At 38.6% G+C, this 22,165-nt stretch overlaps 2 protein-coding genes across 4 annotated transcripts in view; both read right to left on the bottom strand.

The window, feature by feature from the left end:
* The window catches only part of pdxkb (pyridoxal (pyridoxine, vitamin B6) kinase b), a 35,870-nt gene extending 26,985 nt beyond the window's left edge, over nt 1–8,885 (bottom strand). Inside the window, exon 1 of the mRNA XM_041789736.1 lies at nt 8,476–8,885. Within this exon, the coding sequence (XP_041645670.1) occupies nt 8,476–8,556 (81 nt within the window). The 5' untranslated portion in view covers nt 8,557–8,885. The remainder of the gene's footprint in view (nt 1–8,475) is intronic.
* Nucleotides 8,886–9,647: 762 nt separating this feature from the next.
* On the bottom strand, nt 9,648–20,201 carry LOC121511591 (altered inheritance of mitochondria protein 21-like). 3 transcript variants are annotated; one of them, XM_041790366.1, is made up of 8 exons: nt 19,739–20,201; nt 17,894–17,993; nt 17,318–17,413; nt 14,433–16,826; nt 13,985–14,146; nt 11,319–11,379; nt 10,996–11,120; nt 9,648–9,911 (listed from the first exon to the last, which is right to left on the bottom strand). In XM_041790366.1, exons 1-8 carry the CDS (start codon nt 19,781–19,783, stop codon nt 9,886–9,888), a joined length of 3,009 nt encoding a protein of 1,002 aa, XP_041646300.1. In that variant the 5' UTR covers nt 19,784–20,201; the 3' UTR covers nt 9,648–9,885. The 3 variants fall into 3 exon arrangements, with proteins under 3 accessions (XP_041646300.1, XP_041646301.1, XP_041646302.1); XM_041790367.1 differs by lacking the exon at nt 17,318–17,413; XM_041790368.1 differs by lacking the exons at nt 9,648–9,911; nt 10,996–11,120; nt 11,319–11,379 and adding an exon at nt 13,580–13,751.
* Between the last annotated feature and the right edge of the window lie 1,964 nt (nt 20,202–22,165).

The following is a 22,165-nucleotide window of genomic DNA, read 5'->3' as shown; positions in this document are numbered from 1 at the left end:
TTCGTGGTTATATTTGAAGTATTCAGCCACACATAAATTTCTACTGGCACCAGGCTGATCCCTCATAGCTCAGGCAGCTTTTGTGACTTGGGCTTTAACAAGTGCTGGTAAGTTGCTCGCTGAGCCCTCAAATCCACTTTGTTGATATTTCCTCATTCAAGGGGATCTTCCTGGTCCAGTTTGTGTTTAGCCTCCTGGCTATAAAGGCTGGTTGTCCATTTGATTATGTTGAAAGGTTTAACATTAAAAAATTGGCAAGTTACATTTTATTTTTTAACCAAAGCAGCTAATAATTAGGAATGTCAGTATTAATGCATTAATTAGGGATTAATTCAAGTTTATAATAAAAAAGAATAAATCTTTAAATCCAATTTACAACATGCCCTATTCTCCCTTTGACCATACTTTTGTACAATGGCTACAAAGTCTCTTTGCAGCCACAGTGATGTAAAATATGTCCACCATTGCTCCTTTAAATGTCTAATTTCATTCTAAAAACTTGTTGACAGCTCAGTGGACCTTGTTTATTTAAAAAATTCCCTTGTAACTGTTCCCTTACTTCTTTTCAATCCATAACAAGTTCCCTTTTCTGTGGTTTAGGTCATGCCATAATCCTGGATCTTTTTCAAAAGAAAGCAGGCCTTTATCCAGTTAACTTTAGTTTAAGGCAATACAAGAATCCAAAATGAAACTGTTTTATTGCTAAATAGCAGAATTTCAAAATGGGTTGACTTATAGTGATTAATTACTGAAATTCTGGTGTTAATAATCATTAAAAATTCTACTTGTTTAACAGCCCTACTGATGTTTCCTCCCAAAAACTACAAATGAAGCTGCCATAGTGTGCTTGTTAACAATGCAGTATTGAATATTGCAGTTGTTGTGTGTAAAGCACTTTGTGCTACATTGCATTGTATGAAAAGTGCTATATAAATAAAGACTGATTAATTGATTGATTGATTGATGCAATAACCTTGATAGATTTTGTAATGTGAAAACAAGCATTTTTTGAAAACACCTTCTCCTAAAAAAGGCATATGAAGATCTGCTATGAGGTCTTCATCAACTTAAGAACTCCATATAAGCAAATGTCCAACCACACACATTGTCCTTGGGAAAGCACTAAAAACTAGTGCTACACATCTGGTAAAAAGATGGTACTGCAGTTGCACTGGGCAATACTGCACTTTCTGTTTGCGATAACAATATAATACATAGATGGTATCATAACTCTCCTTGCATGGTTATCAAGGAAAATGCAGAGAATGCTGATAGTATTGAAGTGTGTATTTTAAACTCAAAACATACAAATATTCAGCCACAAAAAAATTAAAAACCTTAAGTTAAAAAACAATTTTCCTTTTTTGAAATTGAAGTTACTTTTACAAAGTGCAGTAGAGGCACTATGAATATTGTATACTTAAATGACTTTCTTCAGGCGATAATACAAAAATAATTGTAGCCTATTATGCAATATATATTTGCACAGTCTGAGATTGTGATTGCGACTGCAATTAGATCAACTGTGCAGCACAACTAAAAACCATTTGGACTATCTTTAAAGTGAGTCTTGGATGTTTTAACTGAAAGCTAAAGATTCAGACTAAAACTTTTCCTCAGAACAAACAAATATTCATATGTTAGTCTGACCAAGTAGACTTCTTCATTAGGAACCTGTTCACTTCCTCTTGACAATTCATGAACTGCCTTGTTTTGCAAAAGCAAAGTTGGATTCTACTGTATGTTAAGGGGATCTCAAACTAACTACCAATCAGATTTAAAATGTTATGACATAAAAAATCTTATTCCACAGATAAATCAAAGAAAAATGTATGTATCCCATGAAAGTGCCAACACTTCTCATATTTTTAAGTTGAATCCATCCAGTCCAGCTCTGATACAGCCTGTCTCCATCTTCACTGACATCACCAGGAGGAATCCTCTTGCAGCCAATCAGAGCCATGCTTGCTCATACAGCCATCTCCTGCATGCTGACAGGCCTTAGATTATCTGTCCTGTCAGCACAATGAGAGGGATGCCCTACACACTCACTGACATCATCATCATCATCATCATCCTCATCTTCTCCCTTATCTTAAACACTGACTGAATCACAGTTATGACTCAGCTGGTGAGAGCAGCTTCTTCACTGCCCCACTGTATATTAGTTTAGACTTAAAATACTGTCATGATTTTGACAAGCATCTGTGGTGGATCATTCACAAACTTCACTGCAGTACTCATCAGTCACTTAGGCATCAATGGGGGTGACAGTGTGAACCTGTAGGGACTTTGGTTGGGAACCAGAGGGCCGCTGGTTCAGCTCCTGGTATGGATTATGTGGGAAATTAGGACCCGTAGCTGGAGAGCTGCCAGTACAATCCATATGCTTTTGCCAAAGGGCTCTTGTCAAGGTGCTAAACAGCACAGGATACCAGTCTCCCCACTGTGTAGTCCCATTAGTCTGACATCTCACCATAACGGCACATCTACAGGGCTTGTAAGTGTTTGCAGGCTTATGGGTGTAGCATGTGCCAAAAAAGCACAATGTAAAGCTCTGTGTCTCTCAGGAATATTCAAGTTAATTAAAGTTCAAAACATTGAATTAAGTTAAAGATAAATTGTCGGCTGACATATAAATAAAATGTATCCCCTCAAGATAAAAGTTCTGAAATTACATATTTTGGCCTCATTTTTTACACCACAAAAATGTGTCTTTTTCAGAAGAGTGTGTGGACTTTTTATAGCAACTGTACGTAGTCAGGTTAGTATAGATCTAGTTGTTCTTCATTCAAACTAAGTTATAGTAGAGACTAGTCATCAGTCTTGGACAGCCACAAACGACACATTTTTATTCAGAGCATCTTTATAAATTGCTCTTCAAAAAGATAAGTTGTAGTTAATGATGCACTATTATTAAAAAAAAGGGGTCAATGCTGATACCAATGTTTATTATTAGCCAAAAGTCAGTTTGAATACTCGTGCCTTTACAAGTACATCCTTTCAATTCAATTCAATCTATGTGTGTTTTTATCAAGTTATGAGATTGCATGTATTGTTGTCTCTTTTCTTAGAAAGTAACTGGAACATGTATTACCAACTGCATATCATTGACCTTTCCCACACTGTCAACATTTCCTTCCATGTCTGACCATGAAAACAAATCGCACATGTGCAGACAGCACCTGTTAGACACCTCTTTTGTGATTCAGCAGTTAGGTGTTCTAGGCCTTAAACTGAAGCAACACAACAGATAAACATCAGTACTGAAATCTGTGCATGCCACATTGTGTGCCAACAGACTGATCAAAAAGCCAAGTTTCAGCCAAAAACAATAATCACTGATACATTGGCCCCTGCTTTCCATAAAATTCTGCTAACAACTTTATCCTATCTTTCAGTTTACATCTTTATTTGGTATTTGTATGAAACAAAGTATTTTTGCATGCATTAAATTTTTCCATGCATGTTTATCCTCAAAGATATATAATGGTTTTACTCTTTATACTAACACTGACAAAACTAGAAATTGCTAAACGGACAGCACCTGTATTTTTAGATTAAATTGTTGTCTATACAAACCCACGTTCATCTTGATCCTACAATATAATGGTGGCAGTTAACTTCACAATGACCTGCTTTACTTAAGATGTAGCTTTCATTGTCTGGTCTAATCTGCATTGTAAACACTATTTAAACATCAGCCTGGTACAAGCAGGCCTTAATCAGCCGAAGAAGTCGAACATTAATGACCGCACTGAATCCTGGTGACATGCATCAAAGCCCAGCAGCCATTAGGATAACTGCAAAATACATCCCAGGGCCCAGCAGGCTAAAAATAGACTCTGCACTTCTCACAACAAGTGACTGTCTTTCAGGATCATGGGACGAGTACTGTAGGCCCGTTTTAGCCACGCCAACACTACAGAGCGCCACACTGCTGCTGCTGGAAAATATGAAAGTATAGCGGTCATCAGCATCACCATTATGAGGCAATTATAGACCCAGAGCAATCACTGTTTTCATCCCTACAGTCAACACTGGGGAAAATTAAAGGAAATGACTATCACGCTCATAGCTGAGAGCAACTAATAACCTCTGTGTCCTTTCACATAATATCAGATCGATGGCTTTCTTTAGACACATTTATTCTTCATTGTCTAAGCGGTTAATAGTTATGGCTTTCAGTTAGTTTAACAATATTGGACAATATACAGATTAATGCTAATAAATCAATATCTAATTGATTCGTATTCATCTAGGAAGTTACCTTCTATTTCATGTTGGATCACATTAAGCTGATGTCAATGCCAATACACACATGCAGTTCAGACCCACAATTTCAGACCTTAAAACACACTTTAAAGTTTAAGGATGAACAAAGAAACATACGTCAGTCCCTAGGACACAGTTTAAAATTTCAGGAATAAAGATGTACACAGAAAAAGACTTCAGCCAACTTATTTCTGTTGGTCCTGCCTAAAACTCAACACACTATGCCTTGCACATCGAGTCCATTTTTTCATCTGAAATTGCTGCAAGTTGAAAAGAATATGATCTTACATTATGTTAATTATGAGTGCGTCCAGACTTCAAAACTTATGTCCACCATTATATTTTCAGAACAGTCAGTTTTTGGTATATTGTTGCATCTGTTTAAATCATTAAAATACATAACTGACAAATCAGAGCAGCAGCTCCCTTTCTCTTTCTTGCATGTCCAAAAACCTCTCTGTTTCAGCCCTTCTCAGAACAAGCCATTTCTGTGTCTATGGCCTTAAATCTTAAAGATCTGCCCCTGACCACGCCCCTCTCAGGAAATGTATGTGGCAATCCTGATGTTCCAAACACTTTTATCCAAAGTTTAGGACTGGACTGGGATTCGAACCATCAAGCTCACAGACCGCAGTCAACAGGGTAACCCACTGAGCTATCCAGCTTCTCAGCTGGTAGCTGAGAGGATCAGTAAAGGAGGGCCAAACTTTCCTCCAATTTGGGGAGGGCCAACCAAACCTGGAGGCATGCGTTTACTCCCCATGTGAGGTCACTAGGGTTAAATTCTGAGAGCGGTTTGTTTCAGCACACATTTTCTTAAAGGTGGAGAAAGAGAGGGAATGGATTTTTCTGGTACTTGAGGGGATTGTGGACAGACATTTTTTTTGTTAGAAAAGCCTGAAAAAAGTGATTTTTGCATAATATGTCCCCTTTCGGAGTGAAAGAGTCACAAAAATCATTCTGTCTGCATTTGTCTTTGAATTCTAAGACTGTTTTGCCTTGTACTGCGGTTTATACTACAGTTTATACTTCTGCTGTAAACATCATCAGAAAAACTGAGGTTTTCATTTAAATTTTAAGTGTTTGTCACTTTAGACCATTTAGACCAGGGACATTACCTAAAAAATACGAAAACCTTAAAAGTCTGAGATGTTTATGTACCAGCATATCAACAGCTGAGGAGAATCCTTGCCCTTACACATCAGCCAGGGTCAAAGTCAATAGTCAATAGGTGAATGAATGCCCATTAGCTAATAATGGCTAGTTTACGTTACTTAACTGTATGAGGATCACTGTCAGCTGTCTGTCAGTGTCCTGGCACAGTAACGTTAGTTAAAAGACAGCACTGTTTTGATGAAGTTAACACAACATTTGATCTCACAATTAGGGAAGTCTGTTCGTTGCTACTGTCGGTTACAACCTACAAAGATAAATGTCTATAGGCTAAGTATTATTCTCCTACTTACTCCTCCCTGGGTTTTCATTCTAGCAAACTGGATACTGTTAAAACTCGTGTCTGCTCATTAGTTAGTGCAGCCAGCTGAACAACAACTTTCTTTTACCAAACAAAATAAATAAAACTGGCTAAAACTTCTTTGTGGAGACAGAAACCAAACCCCTCCATAGTGTGGAGCAGCAGGAGGCAGTTCTTGTCCGCTACAGGCAGTTAAATGAGTGTGTGATGTCATGTGACAGTCATTTTGTAAGAACTTCTTTTTTACCACTGACGTTTATGAGCATTTTTATTTTTCTTCTTGCTTAATCCTGCTTCCAATTTATTTGCAGTTTGCTGCATCTATTTCACCCTCTACCTTTACAAGCCTTCTAGGGCCAGCTGCTGAGACGCATCCCCACAGCATGTTTTGTGTCTGCCAAACATGGCGTCTTGTCTGATGGCCAAAAAGCACCATTATGGTCTCATCAGACCAAAGAACTTTCCCCACCCGACCATGGAGACTCACACATGCCTTTTGGCGAACTCTAGTCCAGATTTAACCTGATATTTCTTTAATAGTTGCTTTCTCTTTGTCACACTCCCGTAAAGCTTCGACTGATGAAGAACCCAGGCAACATTTGTTGTATGTAGAGTCTCTCCCATCTCAGCTGCTGAAGCTTGTAACTCCTTCAGAGTAGTCATAGGTGTCTTGGTGGCTTCTCTCACTGTCTACTTGCATAGGTATGTGAGGACAGCCTGATCCAGGCAGATTAACTCATTTGCCATATTCCTTCCATTCCTTTCTTGATGATTGTTTTAAGTAAAATCTGGTGGATGTTCAGCACCTAGGATTCTTTTTTTTAAATCATCCCCAAATTTATACTTTTTATTAACCTTTTCACTGAGTTGGCTGGAGTGTTATTTTGTCTCCATGTAGTCAGGAACGCAGATTAACCAGTGAGTGGACCTTCCAGACACAGGTGTCCTTATACTACAATTACTTGAGACACATTCACTGCACTCAGGTGATGCCCATTTCACTGATTGTGAGATCATCTGCACCAACTGGCTGGGCCTCTGTTGAATTAGGTCAGTTACTTTAGAGAAGAGTTTTTTTGTTTTTTTTTTGTCCAAAAAGCAAAATAACATTGACCATTACAGACCTATAAAATCAATGAAAATGGTCAAACATCCAAGTTTTTATAGGCACTGTACATCAGGGAAATGATGCTGCCATTTGATCTTCAGTCCCACCCCTAATTTGTTTGTAATTTGCAACCCTTATCACAGCTCAGTGGGTTATTGTGATACTGCAGATGCAAGATTTCGAGAAATCAATGTAATACAATTGGTGTAAAAAAAAAAAAAAAAAAAAAAAAAAAAAAAAAGACTTGGAGGTGAAAAATCCCTTTGGAAATGACTTTAGTTTTCAAGTGTCTATGCACTGATTTATTTGCCAAATCTGGACTACATATTACTTTACATCTGAGCTGAGTGATTTCTTTAGGCTTTTCTAACCTATTTTATATAACAAGGTGTCAATGTGTGGGTGTAATCCACAGAAACCGTCAAGATCAGACTGTAGCAAAATAAGAAAACATGTGATAACCTTCTCTAATGTTTGCAATTCCATCAGAAAACTCAAAGCACTAAATAGCTGTATCGATTACTTGTCCCCCTGTAGTACTGACTGAGGGTTATCACTGCAGGAGACTGGATGTGTGTCCAACTAGATGTTCCCATGTATATCACGGTCATTACAGCAGTCTGCCAGCCTGTGCCCTGGTGAGAGAGCTGTGAGTATAAATGGCTACCTGAGGCACCCAGTCTGTGGTGGTGACTACTTAGCTTTCTGAGCTATGACTACACGTTTCCCTCTGACCATTGAGATTATCATTAGCCAGCTTTTGAAACACACTGGGAGGTGTAGCTGTAACTGTCACTGATAGCCTACTGAAGGATGTGCATTAACCCGAGAGTGAACAGCTTGTTTTCTCATACAGCAGGTATTCAGCACTCATCCTACAGGGGTCATTTGATTAACACCTAGGGTCCCGTATCAGACATTACCCCTGCCTCATCTGCTGCGCAAACAGTTACACAGTCACTTTAAATAAATGCAATTATCATTTGTTTATGTAGCAAGCATAAACAGGGCAATAATCAGAAAATATCTCCATCCATTATCGGACACTCTCGCAATGACAGGTGTCGTGACACGTTTTCCCCATCAGATTTAGAGCTCCGCCTTAAAGAAAATAAAGAATATGAGGGCATTGGGATTTAGAAAATAATTATATTATTGATATTTCATTAAGACGGTAAGAGGGTTTGACAGTGAATGTAGATTGTCATTAAGTCAACACCTGTCGTCGCAGTTATAGCGGAGTGTCTGAAATGACAACGATGTTACTGTAGGCTTTTGAAGACATGTTTAGCATTGAAATCATCTGTGCAATTTTTACAGTAGGTTTTGATGTCGTGGAAAAAATACAACTAGCACGGTCAAACGTTAACTCTTTCAGCGACGGTTGAGACGGATGACCAATTTCTCTTAGCAAAGATTCCGTGAACTTTGCACAAAATAATTAGCTATAAAGCGTACCGAAAACGCTGTATTTATTATGTTCAATGCAATGCCAATGTTAATCGACAGTCAGCTTATTTAGTCAAAGGGGAACCAAGTATGTCAGACAGGGTCGTGTCCGATAACGGGAGTCGCGATGTTCGTTGTCCGATAATGGGTGCATGACAGTTGTATTTACCTGTAATGGGAACGAGGCGCTCTTGTTGCCCACATATCCCCGGACTACATGGCTCTGTATGGACAGAACACGGCACTCCATGACGGCTCCCGGTCAGCCGAGGAGGGATGCAGATAATCCGTTACTTCAACTTTAGTCACGTTCACACATAACAAGACTGAAATACAGAAATAAAACAGAACGACAACGCCGCCGGTGAATGAGAAGCAACGTTAGCTAGCTAGCTAACCAGCTGTGTGTCAGGATGGCGGTGTGCGAGCGCGTGTTGTGGTTGTAGCGGAGGATGATGTGCTGCGAGCGTGTGTGATGGGAGGGAGAGAGAGCGCGTGCGGTCGGGTCCAACACAGAGAAAACAACGGGAATCGTTTTGACAACGGCGGTTATGGATGCCGTTGGAGGGATTGTGAAGGTTTAACCTGCTGAGGATTCAAAAGCTGTCAGGGATTAGCCAGACAGCCGAGGGGTCACGTTCAGCTACACAGAAACTGAAGGACAAACACACACGTTCTCAAACGCGCGCGCACGCCGGTATTCTACGCAGGCATTCTGAGTGACCGCCTAAACTAAATGACGTCACCAAAGGGCCATTTAGCGCATCCTGATCAACACAGCTGGAATTGAATTAACGTGAATGACAGCTATTTTCTATTGTGACCTTTCCATTCCATTCCTCCTAATAACATAATCACATTTACATTTTTACTACTTCACCATGTTACCCAGTCAATTTCCTGCCAAAGAACAAGACGAACTAAGATTTTTTGTGAATTTTCCCATCTCTCAGGGTACAGTTTGGTACTGAGCTTTCATTTGCTCCCCAGTTTGTGTATGTGTGCTTCTTTGGTTGTGACTCACACCAGCTGTATCACAGAGTCGTGACTGAGAGGGGATTTGACTTGGCAAAGACTGCTTCTGTCACCACACGACACAGCCAGCGGTTTAATCAGAGTGCTTGTATACACAAATAAAGCCTGCAAATGCAGGTTAATAAGAAAGAGGGAGATGCGTGAGCCATAGAAACAAAGAAGGGTAGACTGAGATTAATGGAGCCAACTAGAAACATGCTGAACTGACAGCTCCACCTGCTGCTCACGCAGTCCACGTCGTCTAAATGTTATGCACTCATCTTTATTCCACACATGAAATACATGAAAAAAAAAACACAACACTTATCCTTTTAAAAGTGCTACTTTAATATAAGAATTGTCTGTTACTATTGCACAGTATAAACAGCCAGCCAGGGACACCTTTTCCCTTATTTTCACATCAGATCACCCATGCAGACATCCTTTTCTCTCTTTGTGCCTCTTTGTAGTGAAATGAGAAGGTAATAGAGGCAGAAATCAGAGAGGAAAGAGACTAGGAGGCTACAGAAGAGCATAAGAAATAGGAGGTAGGCAGCATGGATCATTAGGAATCCTGGTCCATTTTGGGCTCTAAAAGAAAACAACAGCAATAATCTATGGTGAATAAGAGAATATATTCAACTTATTTGGTCACAGAACATATTTTTAATGAATGCGGTAAAGGATCTCCATTAATCAACTGTAGTGCTGTAGAGCTGAAAAATTGTGTTCCAGGGGTAAAAATAAAACCATAATCTCCATAAGTAATTGGATTATCATCTGTAATGTATGACACAAACAAGGTTATTAAAGCAATAAGGAATGTGGTACAGGAATGACCTTTATTTGCACTGCTGAAGAAATAATTGTTATAGCATTAATCTTGAAAGGTAAAAAAAAAAAAAAACACCCAGATGATGTTGCCGTGGAGATTTGAACCAGTCATATGACTGTTACCATCTTCATCAGATATGATGAGCTTCATGAAGACAGATTTACTGTCGTAAGATTCACACCTGATTTTATTTCAACTAATAAAATAGAAAAGATCAAATTTAAGAATTCACAAAATCACCTTCCCTTTGCTCATAGACTTCAATGTACTGTTGTAGATGATGTAAAAAAATAAATAAATCACTCAGCTCAGATGTAAAAAAATAAATAAATAAATAAACTTAATACAGTCATTACAGTGACCAATATAGGAAACAATGTGCATAATCATGTGCTTAATCTGTCTTTATCTGTATTTAATGATATACACCTATTTTTACTCTGCATACATACAGTAAATGAACATCAGCTTACAGTAAATTATCATGTCTTTGGTATTACATATTTTGAGGTTTTATGGAATATGGATATCAGTCTATTGATGTTTAAAAATTTATCACCTATTCATCTTTTTACTGCATTTGAAAATTGGAGCCATTAAAAAATTATCCACGATTGCCTTATTTTCTCCTCGGCTCTTTTTTCATCGATAAGACGTTCCTCTCTTTCGCATATATACTTGAACTCTAAAACATTACTGTATAAATTACTTAGGCTGCTGCATTTCAAATATTTATTTCTTATAAATCAGCCATTACTTAATAAATTAATACTAGCTGTTTGGTTCAGTTAATAGCTCTGTACTATGTTGTGTATTAGGAATACAAATTTCCTCTCTCACCAGTGAAGGTGAACTCAGGGAAGCTGTTCAGGTCTCCTCCTCCAAACTGTCTCTGGAGCTTTGCAGTCTCCTCTGACAGGTTTTTCTCATAACCTGACTCAGCCTCCAAAGGGCCTCCGCTCAACCTTAGAGATGAAGGCAAGGGAGAGAGAACATGGAGGGAATTAAAAAAACATGGACAGATTCAGATGATTCAAGTCTTTTGTTTTTCTTCGGTATTTGATGTTATACTGAAATGAACCTCATATCTCTTGTTTGTTCACAGCAGCCCATTATAATAACTGCCTTAGCATGAAAAAAAAATCTTTGTCTACATACTGTACCTGTGCTTGTTACTGTATTCTCTGATCTTCTCCAGGAAGAGTCTTTGTACTGGATCTAAATCTGAAAACATGAAAACAAGGTTATCAACACCCAGCTCCATCACCAGACAATACTGACATTAGATAATTCTTCCAAGCTTCTAATAAAGCTTAGTCTAACATTTTAAGTTAATCTTTCAAATATTTGAATCCCAATTAATCCATGTTAAAGACCTATAGTTTAATAAACGCTAAATTGTTTTTTTGAAGTCATAATAAACTATGTTTATAGAAAAGTAAGCACCCCCCCACACACACACAAAAACAGCGTTTATTTATTTAGAAACTAAGGAAGAGCTTTACAAATACCTTACATGAGAGACTGTGTGAAAGTGTTTTCCATTACCACACGAGAGCAAGTCATGCTAATATTGCAAAGACACACAATGCTTGGAAGAAACATCAAAGGCAGTATAACGACACAACTGAATGTAGACTTCCAACTCAGATTGTTTGTCCCACCTGCAATTGTAGCTGCTCTAAAAACTCCATGACTTTTGTCCAATGAACAAGGTCTATAGGTTTCCATTTAAGGAAAGCATATGGCCACAGCAGGGCGCTGGTTTGGGGGCAGGCACTCCATGTGCAGGGACAAAGTCCTAAACACACTAGCAGCAGGCATGACTACAGTGGCAAGAATTCTTAACATTATACAGCAAGACTGGATATACATTTAGTTGTAGTTTTTGATTTCCCAGGTATCCATAATTCTATTTTGAACATTCAAAATGAAATTAGGACTAGTAACGGCTGGATTGGGCATTTTCCTGGAAAGATTTGTATATTAGATAAAATGTTTATTTTTTTAACCTCTTTGTCTTTTATTGACTTGGACAGCTAAAGAGAGACAGGAAAGAAGGGGAAAACATTTAACAAACAGCACCATGATCAGGAATCAAACCTTAAATTAGTGTGCTGAGAACAGTAACCTCTAAGGCACCACTCTACCAACTAAGCTAAAGAAGCACCCAGGAGTATAAAGTTTGACTGGGAAATGCTGTCACATACAGTACTGTGCACATGTTTTAAGCATGAATTAAGCATAAATTGAGGCGGTAGTAAGGCCTAGATATGGCGAGTTAGCTTCCTGATGGCGCCGTCTGACGGGAAGGGGGATTGAAACAACCCAGGTCGTACTCTGGATGTCTTTCCGTTTTACTAGGGGCAAGCGAAAATACTAAACTTTTAGGGCAGAGTAAGGAGTGGATGTGGTGCATAAGCACTGCCTAGGGCAGGCCTATTCAATTAGCAGCCCGGGGGCCAAATGTGGCCCAGAACCAACCCCCAACTGGCCCAGCCTGTGGTCATGCCAGAGATGCAGAAGGCAACCTGTTTCGCAAGTTTTCATAAATTCCCACACTATTTCAGACAATGCAACACTCTGTGGCTAGTGATACTGACAGAAGTAGCCTGAAGAAACCGAGTATAAAACATGTCCTTTACAACTGTAGCTACAACTGTGCAAATTTAGTTTCTATGCACTTTAAGACTAACCTGACACGCCAGATGGATTTGTTTCACACATCCATCTGGGAAAGCTTCAACAGGAAATGTTTGAGAAAAAGGCAGAGGCTTCAAAAAAACTTAGAGTGTGATTGAATGAATGTTCTGTCTGTCACATCTCTGTGGGCCAATAAGAGCAACAAAACACGTGACGTAGCCGCTATCGAGCTGCGCTTGCGCAGCTACTGAGGAATAACGCGAAACATGGCGACTACAGGCATTTAAGTACTGGACTTCTGTCGCTGTTGAAAAGAAAACAACTCACTGCTGTTCTTTGTTCTTCTTTTAACAAAGAAATGTCTTCAAGTTCTGATAAAACTTGAGTGTCAGCAGCATCCATGCTAATCTCTTCCTCCGTAACTGCACCAGCTCTTGCTGCTGCTTGTTTACGTCACGACTCTGCTGCGCCTGAAAGTACTGCCCCTGGTCACTGATTGGTCCTGTTACTTTCTAACCGGGCCCAAACAGTTCAGATGGGAGCTTAACAAGATGTATTCGCCAATGAAAAACAAGGAAACGGGCATATCCATCTGCTTTGCAAGGTTACTATAAAACATGCCTGGGTAAGATATGAACAAATTTATTATTTACAGAATTAATTTTATTTTTTTCATTTTATGTATTTTATTTTTATTTAAGTGAAAAAAATATTCCCTCTACCTCAGGTTATGTCCAAATACAGCTCTGTTGTTTTTATTCACTTTTTGATGTGCTTTTGTCATTTTGCCAAATTTAAAAAGGAGACTATGAATAAAAAGTGCATTTTTTTCATCAAATTGATCTGTATTGGTTCAAAATTTGACATTACCAGCTGCTCACTGGATGTGCGGAAAAATTTGGTGCATGCAGTTGCTTCTCTCTTCCCCACATCGTTTGTCTCTCTTCAGATGTCTTATTTATTGATCAAAGACAAAAAATATCTTTAAAGCAAGAATATAACCACAATAACAAAGCTAACATTATTTGTTGGTTTTTGACAAATCTCAACAGTTTCTTCAAGTGTACCAAACACACTAAAACCCATCTTAACATCACACGATTTCCTTAGCAGCACTGGACTTTGAGACTGGCTGCCATTCATATGTTACAGGACTGTCAGATACGACAGATGATAGTGTGCTTACCAGTGTGTGTCCCTGCACCATCCACAGTCTCCAAGGCTTCAGTCTGAGCTCTCACCTCCTCCGCTATCTCCTCTTTCTCCAGGAGATCACTGGGAGAAGCTGAAAAATCATCCTCCATCACAGTTACTGTATCAATGTTGACTGAGCCAGTGGCAACCATTGCTACAGGGGTTGGAAAGAAAAAATGAAATATGAAGGTCTAGGACAAGAGCTTATTCAATTTTCTAAAGCATCTACTGCTTTGTTGCAATAAAACAATATGATAAAACAATAAGAAAATCTCTGTTAAGTTTCTTTTGGAAATGAAGGAATCAGGGGGAACAAAAAAGACTTTATTGCCACTCTTTCTCAGAGCGAATGTTTTTCATGGCAAACCATCTTCTTAAGTTTGCATGACTAAATAACCGTCTCTTTGCTTCCCCTCTTCAATGACTGGAGTCAAACTCACCATCAGATTTATTTTCTCTTTCAGCCTCCTGATGAGTCGGGCCTTCAGTTACATCTTTCATAGGCCCAGGAACAGAAAAGAGCAGGTCTTCCATTAGTGTGTCTACCTGCAGAGCTTCATCTTCAGAAAGAGACAAAGACTCAAAGTTCAGAGCCTCAGTTGTCTCTTCAGATGCCTTCATATCCTTGGTCTCCATCTCCATCTTTTCCTCTCCAGCAAGAACTTCTGCTTCTTTCTCCAGATAATTCGAGGTTTCACTCAAAAACTCACTCTCCAGAGTTCCCAAAGATGCCTCCACTTCGGCTAAAGTCACAGACTCAAGAGTCATGGCCTCTATGATGCCGACTTCCTGTTCTTTTGGCCCCTTTTTCTCTTCCTGACTGATTGGTTCAACCTGTTGCTCCAATTTGGGATTGACAAGCTGAGTGTCTGCTGGCTGCCTCGGTCCTTGTTCAGAACCAAACATGGCTTCTAAAATAACAGATGTCTCAGCCTCTATTGCATCTGTCACTTCAGCAAGGGAGTCAAATGATAAAATTTCAGCTTCTGTCAAGCTATCAAAAGCAGAATCCTCATCGTCCTCTCCCTTGGTTGTTACTTCCATTTTCCCCTCTTTTGCAAGCACCTCAGCCTCTTTCTCAAGCTCATTCCTAGCTTCTAACAGAATTTCAGTTTCAAGATCTCTAACTTCAGCTTTCACACTGGCCAGAGTTACTGATTCCAGCGTCATGGATTCGGCTTCAGCTTCCTTCTCCTTGGTTGACGTAGAGTCAAGAGGATCACTGGCCAAGTCAGAAGATTTAGTAGCCGCTGCAGGAATGTGCCAAAGCAGCTCCTTCACCAACGCTCCACTTTCTCCTTCTAACTTTTGAAGATCCTCAGACAGGGAGTCCCACTTTGAGAGAACTTGGCTTATATTTTCACTCTCATCTTCACTTGTAGTTTCAGCTACAGCTTTGCTTTCAGCTCCACTTCCAGTCTGGACCAACATCTCCTGGAGTTCTTGTTCTGCTTTCTCCTCAAGAAAAGAATTTGCTTGGAGGAGCTCCTCGGTTTTTAAAGACTCTACCTGAATCTGGACTCCATGGAGAGTTACAGACTCTAAAGTCATTTGTTCAGGCTTGTTCACTCCCTCCTCCTCAGCAATAAGCCCTGAAGGTGACTCTTCTCTAAATACAACTTCACTTTCCAAAGTGAGGGGTGCAGATTCTTTCATATTTTGGATTGAGGTGGTGTCTGAGAGGTTTTCAGCAGATTCAGTCTCTACTGTGGACTCTACTTTACTTTCAGAAACATCTGGAGATGTTCTGGCCTCTGCTATGAGTTCTGTTGTATTCTCTATCAAAGGTTCATCTTTAGCAATGAATGAGCCGTCATCCACTCCAAAGTCTACGCTGTTGTTTTGTACAGATTGAGCTGCTGTTTCTTCTACAGTGTCTGCTGTCATTTCAGCTGAACCTTCAGAAACAGCAGTTTTACTCTCTAGTGTTTCAAGTAGTGAGGTACCAGCCTCAACAGATGGTTCTACCATGGTTTCCACTGCAGCAGTACACGCAAGATCAACATGACTTGAGTCTGGACTGCTACTTAGTACACACTGAGCTGGGGAACCTCTTGCATCAACTGAAGGCTCTAATGGAAGGTCAGCAACATCCATGCCTATTTCTAGAGTCTCGAGAGAAGAGCTACTGGTTTCTACTTCTGGTTCTATCACTGTTTCGATTAAGGACACTTCTGTAGTGTGCAAAAGGTTGACAGGACCTGGATCTGCAGCGCTGGCATGTACAGCTTGATCTGATGTATCTGCTACAGTTTTTATAACAGTTTCCACCGAACCTTCAGCTACATCTGCTTTATTTTCAAGTATTTCCTGAGGAGAGTTGCTGGCCTCTAAGGAGTGTTCTGTTGTTTCTATTAAAGGTTCTTCTTTAGTATTGTAAGGGATGGTAAAAAGACCTGAGTCTGTGCTGTGGTTTGGTACTGTTTCATCTACTGATGGTTCAAATAAGGGTTTTACTGTTGCAGCTTCTGACATAACATCAATCCCTGAGTCCGTGCTTTCGGTTTCAGCTGCTATATCATCTGTAATCCTTATTTCAGGCTCCACTGGACCTTCAACAGTTGCAGCTCCAGTTTCAAGTGTCTCAGCTGGAATAGTTGGGGTTTCAATAAGGACAGAGTTGGTTTCTAATGGGGGTTCTGTTATGGTTTCTACTGTGGGTATTTCTTTGGTAGTTTGAGAGATAATATCTACTCCTGAGTTTGTGGTTTTGGTTTGTGCATAGTTTGTGGTTGGAGCTTCTACTGGATGTGGAGCAGTGGCGACTTCTGGTGTCCCAGATGGAGCAGCTGAAAAAGACGACAGAGGCACGGGCGAGGCTTTGGCAGGACGAGCTGTAGGAGGAAGTTAAGAAGAAGGTGAAAAATGTGGCGTTGAAAAGGAAGCTACTCAGCAACTAAACGCAATCAGTTTGCTTAACTGGTAGAAAATAGGTGTCCATCCCTTTAATTTAGAAACATAAGCCTAGCCATCTGCAAGTTTGTGTGCTGTCTAGTATGTAGGTGTGGGGTTTGTTCCATAAAAGTTTCTTAATCCTATCTAACATAATTCTCAGCATTATTTCTATAATTTTTCCCATTGTAATATCAGAAAAAACTCAGCATGATAAATGAACAAGTTCCTTGTGGTTTGTCTGGTGAAGAGGGCCCTGGTAAATATTAATTCAAACCCTTTCAAACTTGATTCCTAGCCTAGTATTATTCCTGTAACATTAAAGAGCACAACTTTTTGCAAATTCCAATTCACTGTTGTGCTGAAAATCTGTTTTGTATTCGTGTTTCACTGGGATTATAATTTTATTCCAAAAACCTGGCACATTGCTGACCTTTAACAGCAGGGGTCACTGGTCCCGGCCTGCGCTGGGAGTAAAGTTGCTCCAACAGTTTAGCAACATCCAGCGCTGGCTGTGGCTTAGCTTTCTCTGAAAACAGAGAGAAAATGTTTGCTCAAGCAGAGGTCTGACTGGAGATACTTGGGTAAAATCTCAAGTTTCTGTTTCCTGTTGATTTCCCTACATGGTAGCATTTCTTTTATCATTTCGACTAAAGCTGTAGTCACACCAGTCTAAGTGTTCAATTCTGTTTCTATTTTTTTTTTTGCTCGGACCTTTTTTTTGTTTGGTTGTTTGTTCACATAACTCTAAACCACTCAATCCACTTAAATGAGTTCACATACAGAAGTTTGACTTGAAAAGATCAGGTTTCAGTGTGACTTGTACAGTTCAAACTATCATGAAAAAAAAATCCGATTCAGGACACTTCAGTGTGCAGCGTGAAAGCAGCCTAACTGCTTTTAACTGAAAGGATTGATATATATATATGTACACAATATGCAGTGGAAATCAGGAATTTTTAAGTTTAAATGTGAGGGAAAATCAGACAGTGAAGTGTTTTTATCTTACTGATGTGTGTTCTCCGTGGTTGTTTTTTGTCTGATGCTTTGGAGCTGAAAAGAGCAGTCTGTGGCCTCCACACAAGTCTGCACAGCTCCCTGTGAATACACTGGACAAACAAACACATCATCAGTTAAGTAAATACTCGTATATATATTTTGCTTGAGTAAAAATAACATTAAGAAAGTCTACACAGTGAGTTAAAAATTGACCCACCGTAGGTCAGTATAACAGTACCACAGGGTTGCTAGGTTTTCTGACCCTGTAGTGCTAATGAGTGTCAGCGTTAAAGGGTGTTAAGGGTCAGTGTCACAAAATTAGGAGCAAGTAACCACATAGTAAAGTAGTCAAAATTATATGTAAAACTTCTCTGTGTTATTACACAGTATATTCTCTTCATTTTAAGTAACAGTGTCTAATGCAATGGTTTTCAACTGTTGGTAGTTGTTTCCAGTAGGTAATGAATGCAAGCAAAAAAATATGACAAAAAGTCTATGATGTGTGGAAGCCCTGAGGGAATATACAGTATATCCAAAAGTTTTTTAATATGTTTTCCTGTGATCATTTTTTTTTCCAAGATTTCAACTCATATTTCTCCTTTCTGCAATATAATAAAGGTGGTGTTGCCAAAGTAATGAGAAAATTCAGTGAAAAATTAACATATTTCTATGGTATTTTAGAAAAATAGAGTAAATAAAATGTATGCTTCTTGAACATGTTTGTTTTATCCTGTATCTTTGTTCTGTTATGTTTTTTTCCATTTAGTGTCCAAACTCCAACATTTTTTCTTTATATAAATTTGAGTGGTTGACAAGTGTTCAGATTCAGGTCACCAGTTCTCATGAGGGGGTGGTGAGTCCTTGTGTCTGACCAGTTGAGAACCACTGGTCTAAACTGCTGAAGTTACATCAGGTTTATAAAAGAGATGCATGAAGGAGGGAAAATTACAGGTAAACTCTTACATTGCTCATATCACTGAAATTACTGATAAAAACAAAGTTTCCCATATTTGGTGACTGGGACTTTTATTTTTGTTGGTACTGATTCATTGGACTTTTACAAGTTTAAAGTTCTGGTATCATGACAACAGCTCTAATAAAAGCAACACAATTTTGCTTTTTGCATGTGTGTGCTTGCACAGCAGTGCAGCTGTACTCCTGGGACCAATAGTGATGTGGTAATGCATGCAATACAAAAACGTATTAATTTTACTATTATGAATAAAATAATTAAATCATTGATAAATATGACTTTTACAGTGCTTTCAATGTTTTCATCAGACAAGATCCTGTGTGTTGCCCATGAAGGCTATGTTGCATGTGGGGGTCGTTACAATGTTAAGTGATCATATGGCTCAGGGGTGTAAAAAATGGAATCATTGAATCGGGTGGCCCAAGCACCCAATAAAAGGTTTGTTTTGATCCAGAAAAATAGCACCAATAGGTCAAACCCCTCCATTGTTCTGGAGCAAATCAATCAGTGGTGATGTACTTTTCCACACTAGTTCATCTTTTAACTGACCTGACTGCAGGTCTTACACCATTTTAACATTTATATAGGATTTTCATCATTTAAAGTTATGGTCTCACTCAACTGTTGCAGCTGGAGAAGGGGATTGTTTTATCTGGTGTTATTTAATTTTCATGCTGCTTTATCTGTACAGTAATAAAGACTTTCAAAGAAATCAAATTTTAAATTTTTCTCCTTTTAACGTATTAAAGTAGCACAAATGAAGGTCTGGTGCCTCAACATTGCACAGTAAAGTTCAATAAATGTGATTTGTTACTTTCCAACACTAATTAAAAGTGAGCAAACTATGCTGACTTCATGTAAACAAGCAAAAACTTTACTTACTCTTACACATAATCCTGTTCCTCTTCTCAACAAAGCAGCAGCCATGATTGAAATTTAAGAAATATAAATTTATCAGAAATATAGTAAATTGTTAGCTAGCTGGTTTGTCTTTGGTAATGTTGAGGAGGGTCGTCAGGTCGTTGTGGGAAAGTACTGAATGTCCTGGGTCCCTCTCTCCTCCACCATGGCACTGTTACTCCGTGTTTATCGCTGTTAACATGCAGAGGAATATTTTAATATGCGATAAAAAGGCACTTAATACAATATGGCTGCTTAGCTAGTATAAAAACGACGATAATAGAAGCCCTGTCTTCATTTGTGTTAGCCTGGACAGACGATAAAGTACCTAACCGTGTGATTGTTTGTTTTCTAGTCAGAAAAATAAACTATTTCATTATAACGATGTGCCATTTGTATTAAACGCATTACAGTTACATAAAGCGCCCTAAAGAAGCCTCTGCATGCTGACGGAAATAGCAGCAGTAATAATATGCGTTTCCGGTGAGGGTTACCAAAGTAAAACTCCTTATAATGACAACTAAGTTAAAGGCAGTCAGGTAAGAAATATATAACCTAATTATTTGAAATACAAGCAACAGTTAAAGGTATTTTCTTATACATTCTGTTGTCTTTTTTCCTTCCTTTCTTCCTTTCTTTCTTTTGTTAAGTCTCAGCTGTATTGTTCTGGTTGACCCGCTCTAGGAAGTTTCCCTAAAAAAAAGATGCTCTTCCAAATTTTCTGGCTTAATTTAAGTTTAAATATCCAGTAATAGTAATTTCAGGATCAGTGAATTTGCCCCATTGGATGAATGGTACACACATCTTATTAGGATTGCTTGACATTGGCGCATGGTCAAATAGCCCTACCTGAAAGAAACAGAACAAATAATAGGAATATTTGAACTTTTTCTCCACTAATTAAGTACAAAATCATACAAATGTATGAAACTGAACATTCATTTCAATGAGAGCACCAGTACTAAATAAAAAAAAAAAGTTTATTATGCAATTCATCAGTATTATTGTTTTATCACTTCTCTATCTACCTTCCAATTTATGTTACTGAGCATTAATTGACTTCTCCTCAACTGTTATTCAAAGAAAAATATTGTGACATCTTAGTTAATATCAATATAATGAAAAATGCAAAAACCCCGAAACACCCTTCAGGCCTTTATTTTGAAAGGAAAGCCTCCTGTTATTCCGGTGTTTTCTAATATTGACGCAGCGTGGTTTAAATAAAGACAACGCCCCCTTTCACTGCAAGTGGCAACACAACACACAAGCCAGCAGGAGTTACACTCCGTCCTTAATACTACAGTCTGAGTGGTGATTATCACACTGACAGTGAGGACAAGTGATGGATCTTCTGTGTGTCGTCATTAGAAAAGTATTTGCCATTGCATGTTAAGTATTTATAGAATAACGGTCTTTTGATGTAAAAGCATTGAAGCATGTAATATTAAAGCTCAAACTCTTCCAAATACACGCTCAAATTAACTTCAAGGTGCACTTGTATCCACTCACGATTTATTTTTCTCTCTAAACAAATATCTGCATAAAAGTGCAACTAAACATCTGTTATCAAACATTGGAACTTGAGCCACAAATCTACTTGACGTTTTGTTGTTTAAGCCAATCAGCAAGTTTCTACCCCTGCCATTTAAATAGCCTCAGTACATCACTGGTGATAACTATTTACAATCTAAACTGTGAAGGTAAAACTCAGTTATGAGGATATATATTACAATGACTACATTCTTAATAAACAGTCCTGATAAAAGCTGCTGTGGCTCAGTGCAGCCTCAACAAACCTCTAGCTACATGTGCTGCAAGGTTTACATACCATGTCAGTCACATGTTACCCTGGCTGCTCATGTCTTCTGAAAGATCTAAAATAAGAAACACTGGCAAAGACTTCTGCAAAGCTTCAAAATACTGAATGTTTAAAAATATCTTAAAATGGTTTTATTTATCATAAGTTTATCCAAAAAGAATGCACAGCACTGAGTGTGTGTGGATTGGTCTCAGTACACAGGAATGACCTTTCCAGCTATCTCGTTGACCTCCCCAATTCGTACATTATTCTGAAATGAACATCTGGATCTATATACAGTGCTGAACACATTTATTAGACCACCACCAAAGTAAGGTTTATGCCACAGCTGCCCTAAATTAACAGCATTGGTAATTACCAAAATCATTTTTTATGTTTCTGCAGTAGTTAATACACCAATATGTAGAAGCTCTTTAACCCAAATGATATTTTCATTGCTAAAATATAATTATTATTGTTATCCATGAATTTTCAAACATACTGATTTACAAAAAAAAAACAAAAACAGAAAAAATAGTAAAGCTTGTATTATTTCTTGATTAATATGTCAAATTATAGTTATTTACTTGCATTCCTGAACAGAAAAATGA

The sequence above is a fragment of the Cheilinus undulatus genome, linkage group 6, assembly GCF_018320785.1.
Source record: "Cheilinus undulatus linkage group 6, ASM1832078v1, whole genome shotgun sequence".
NCBI classification, from domain to species: Eukaryota; Metazoa; Chordata; class Actinopteri; order Labriformes; family Labridae; genus Cheilinus; species Cheilinus undulatus.
Note: the sequence above shows the minus strand (reverse complement) of the source record. Positions and strands in the feature narration are given on the sequence as shown.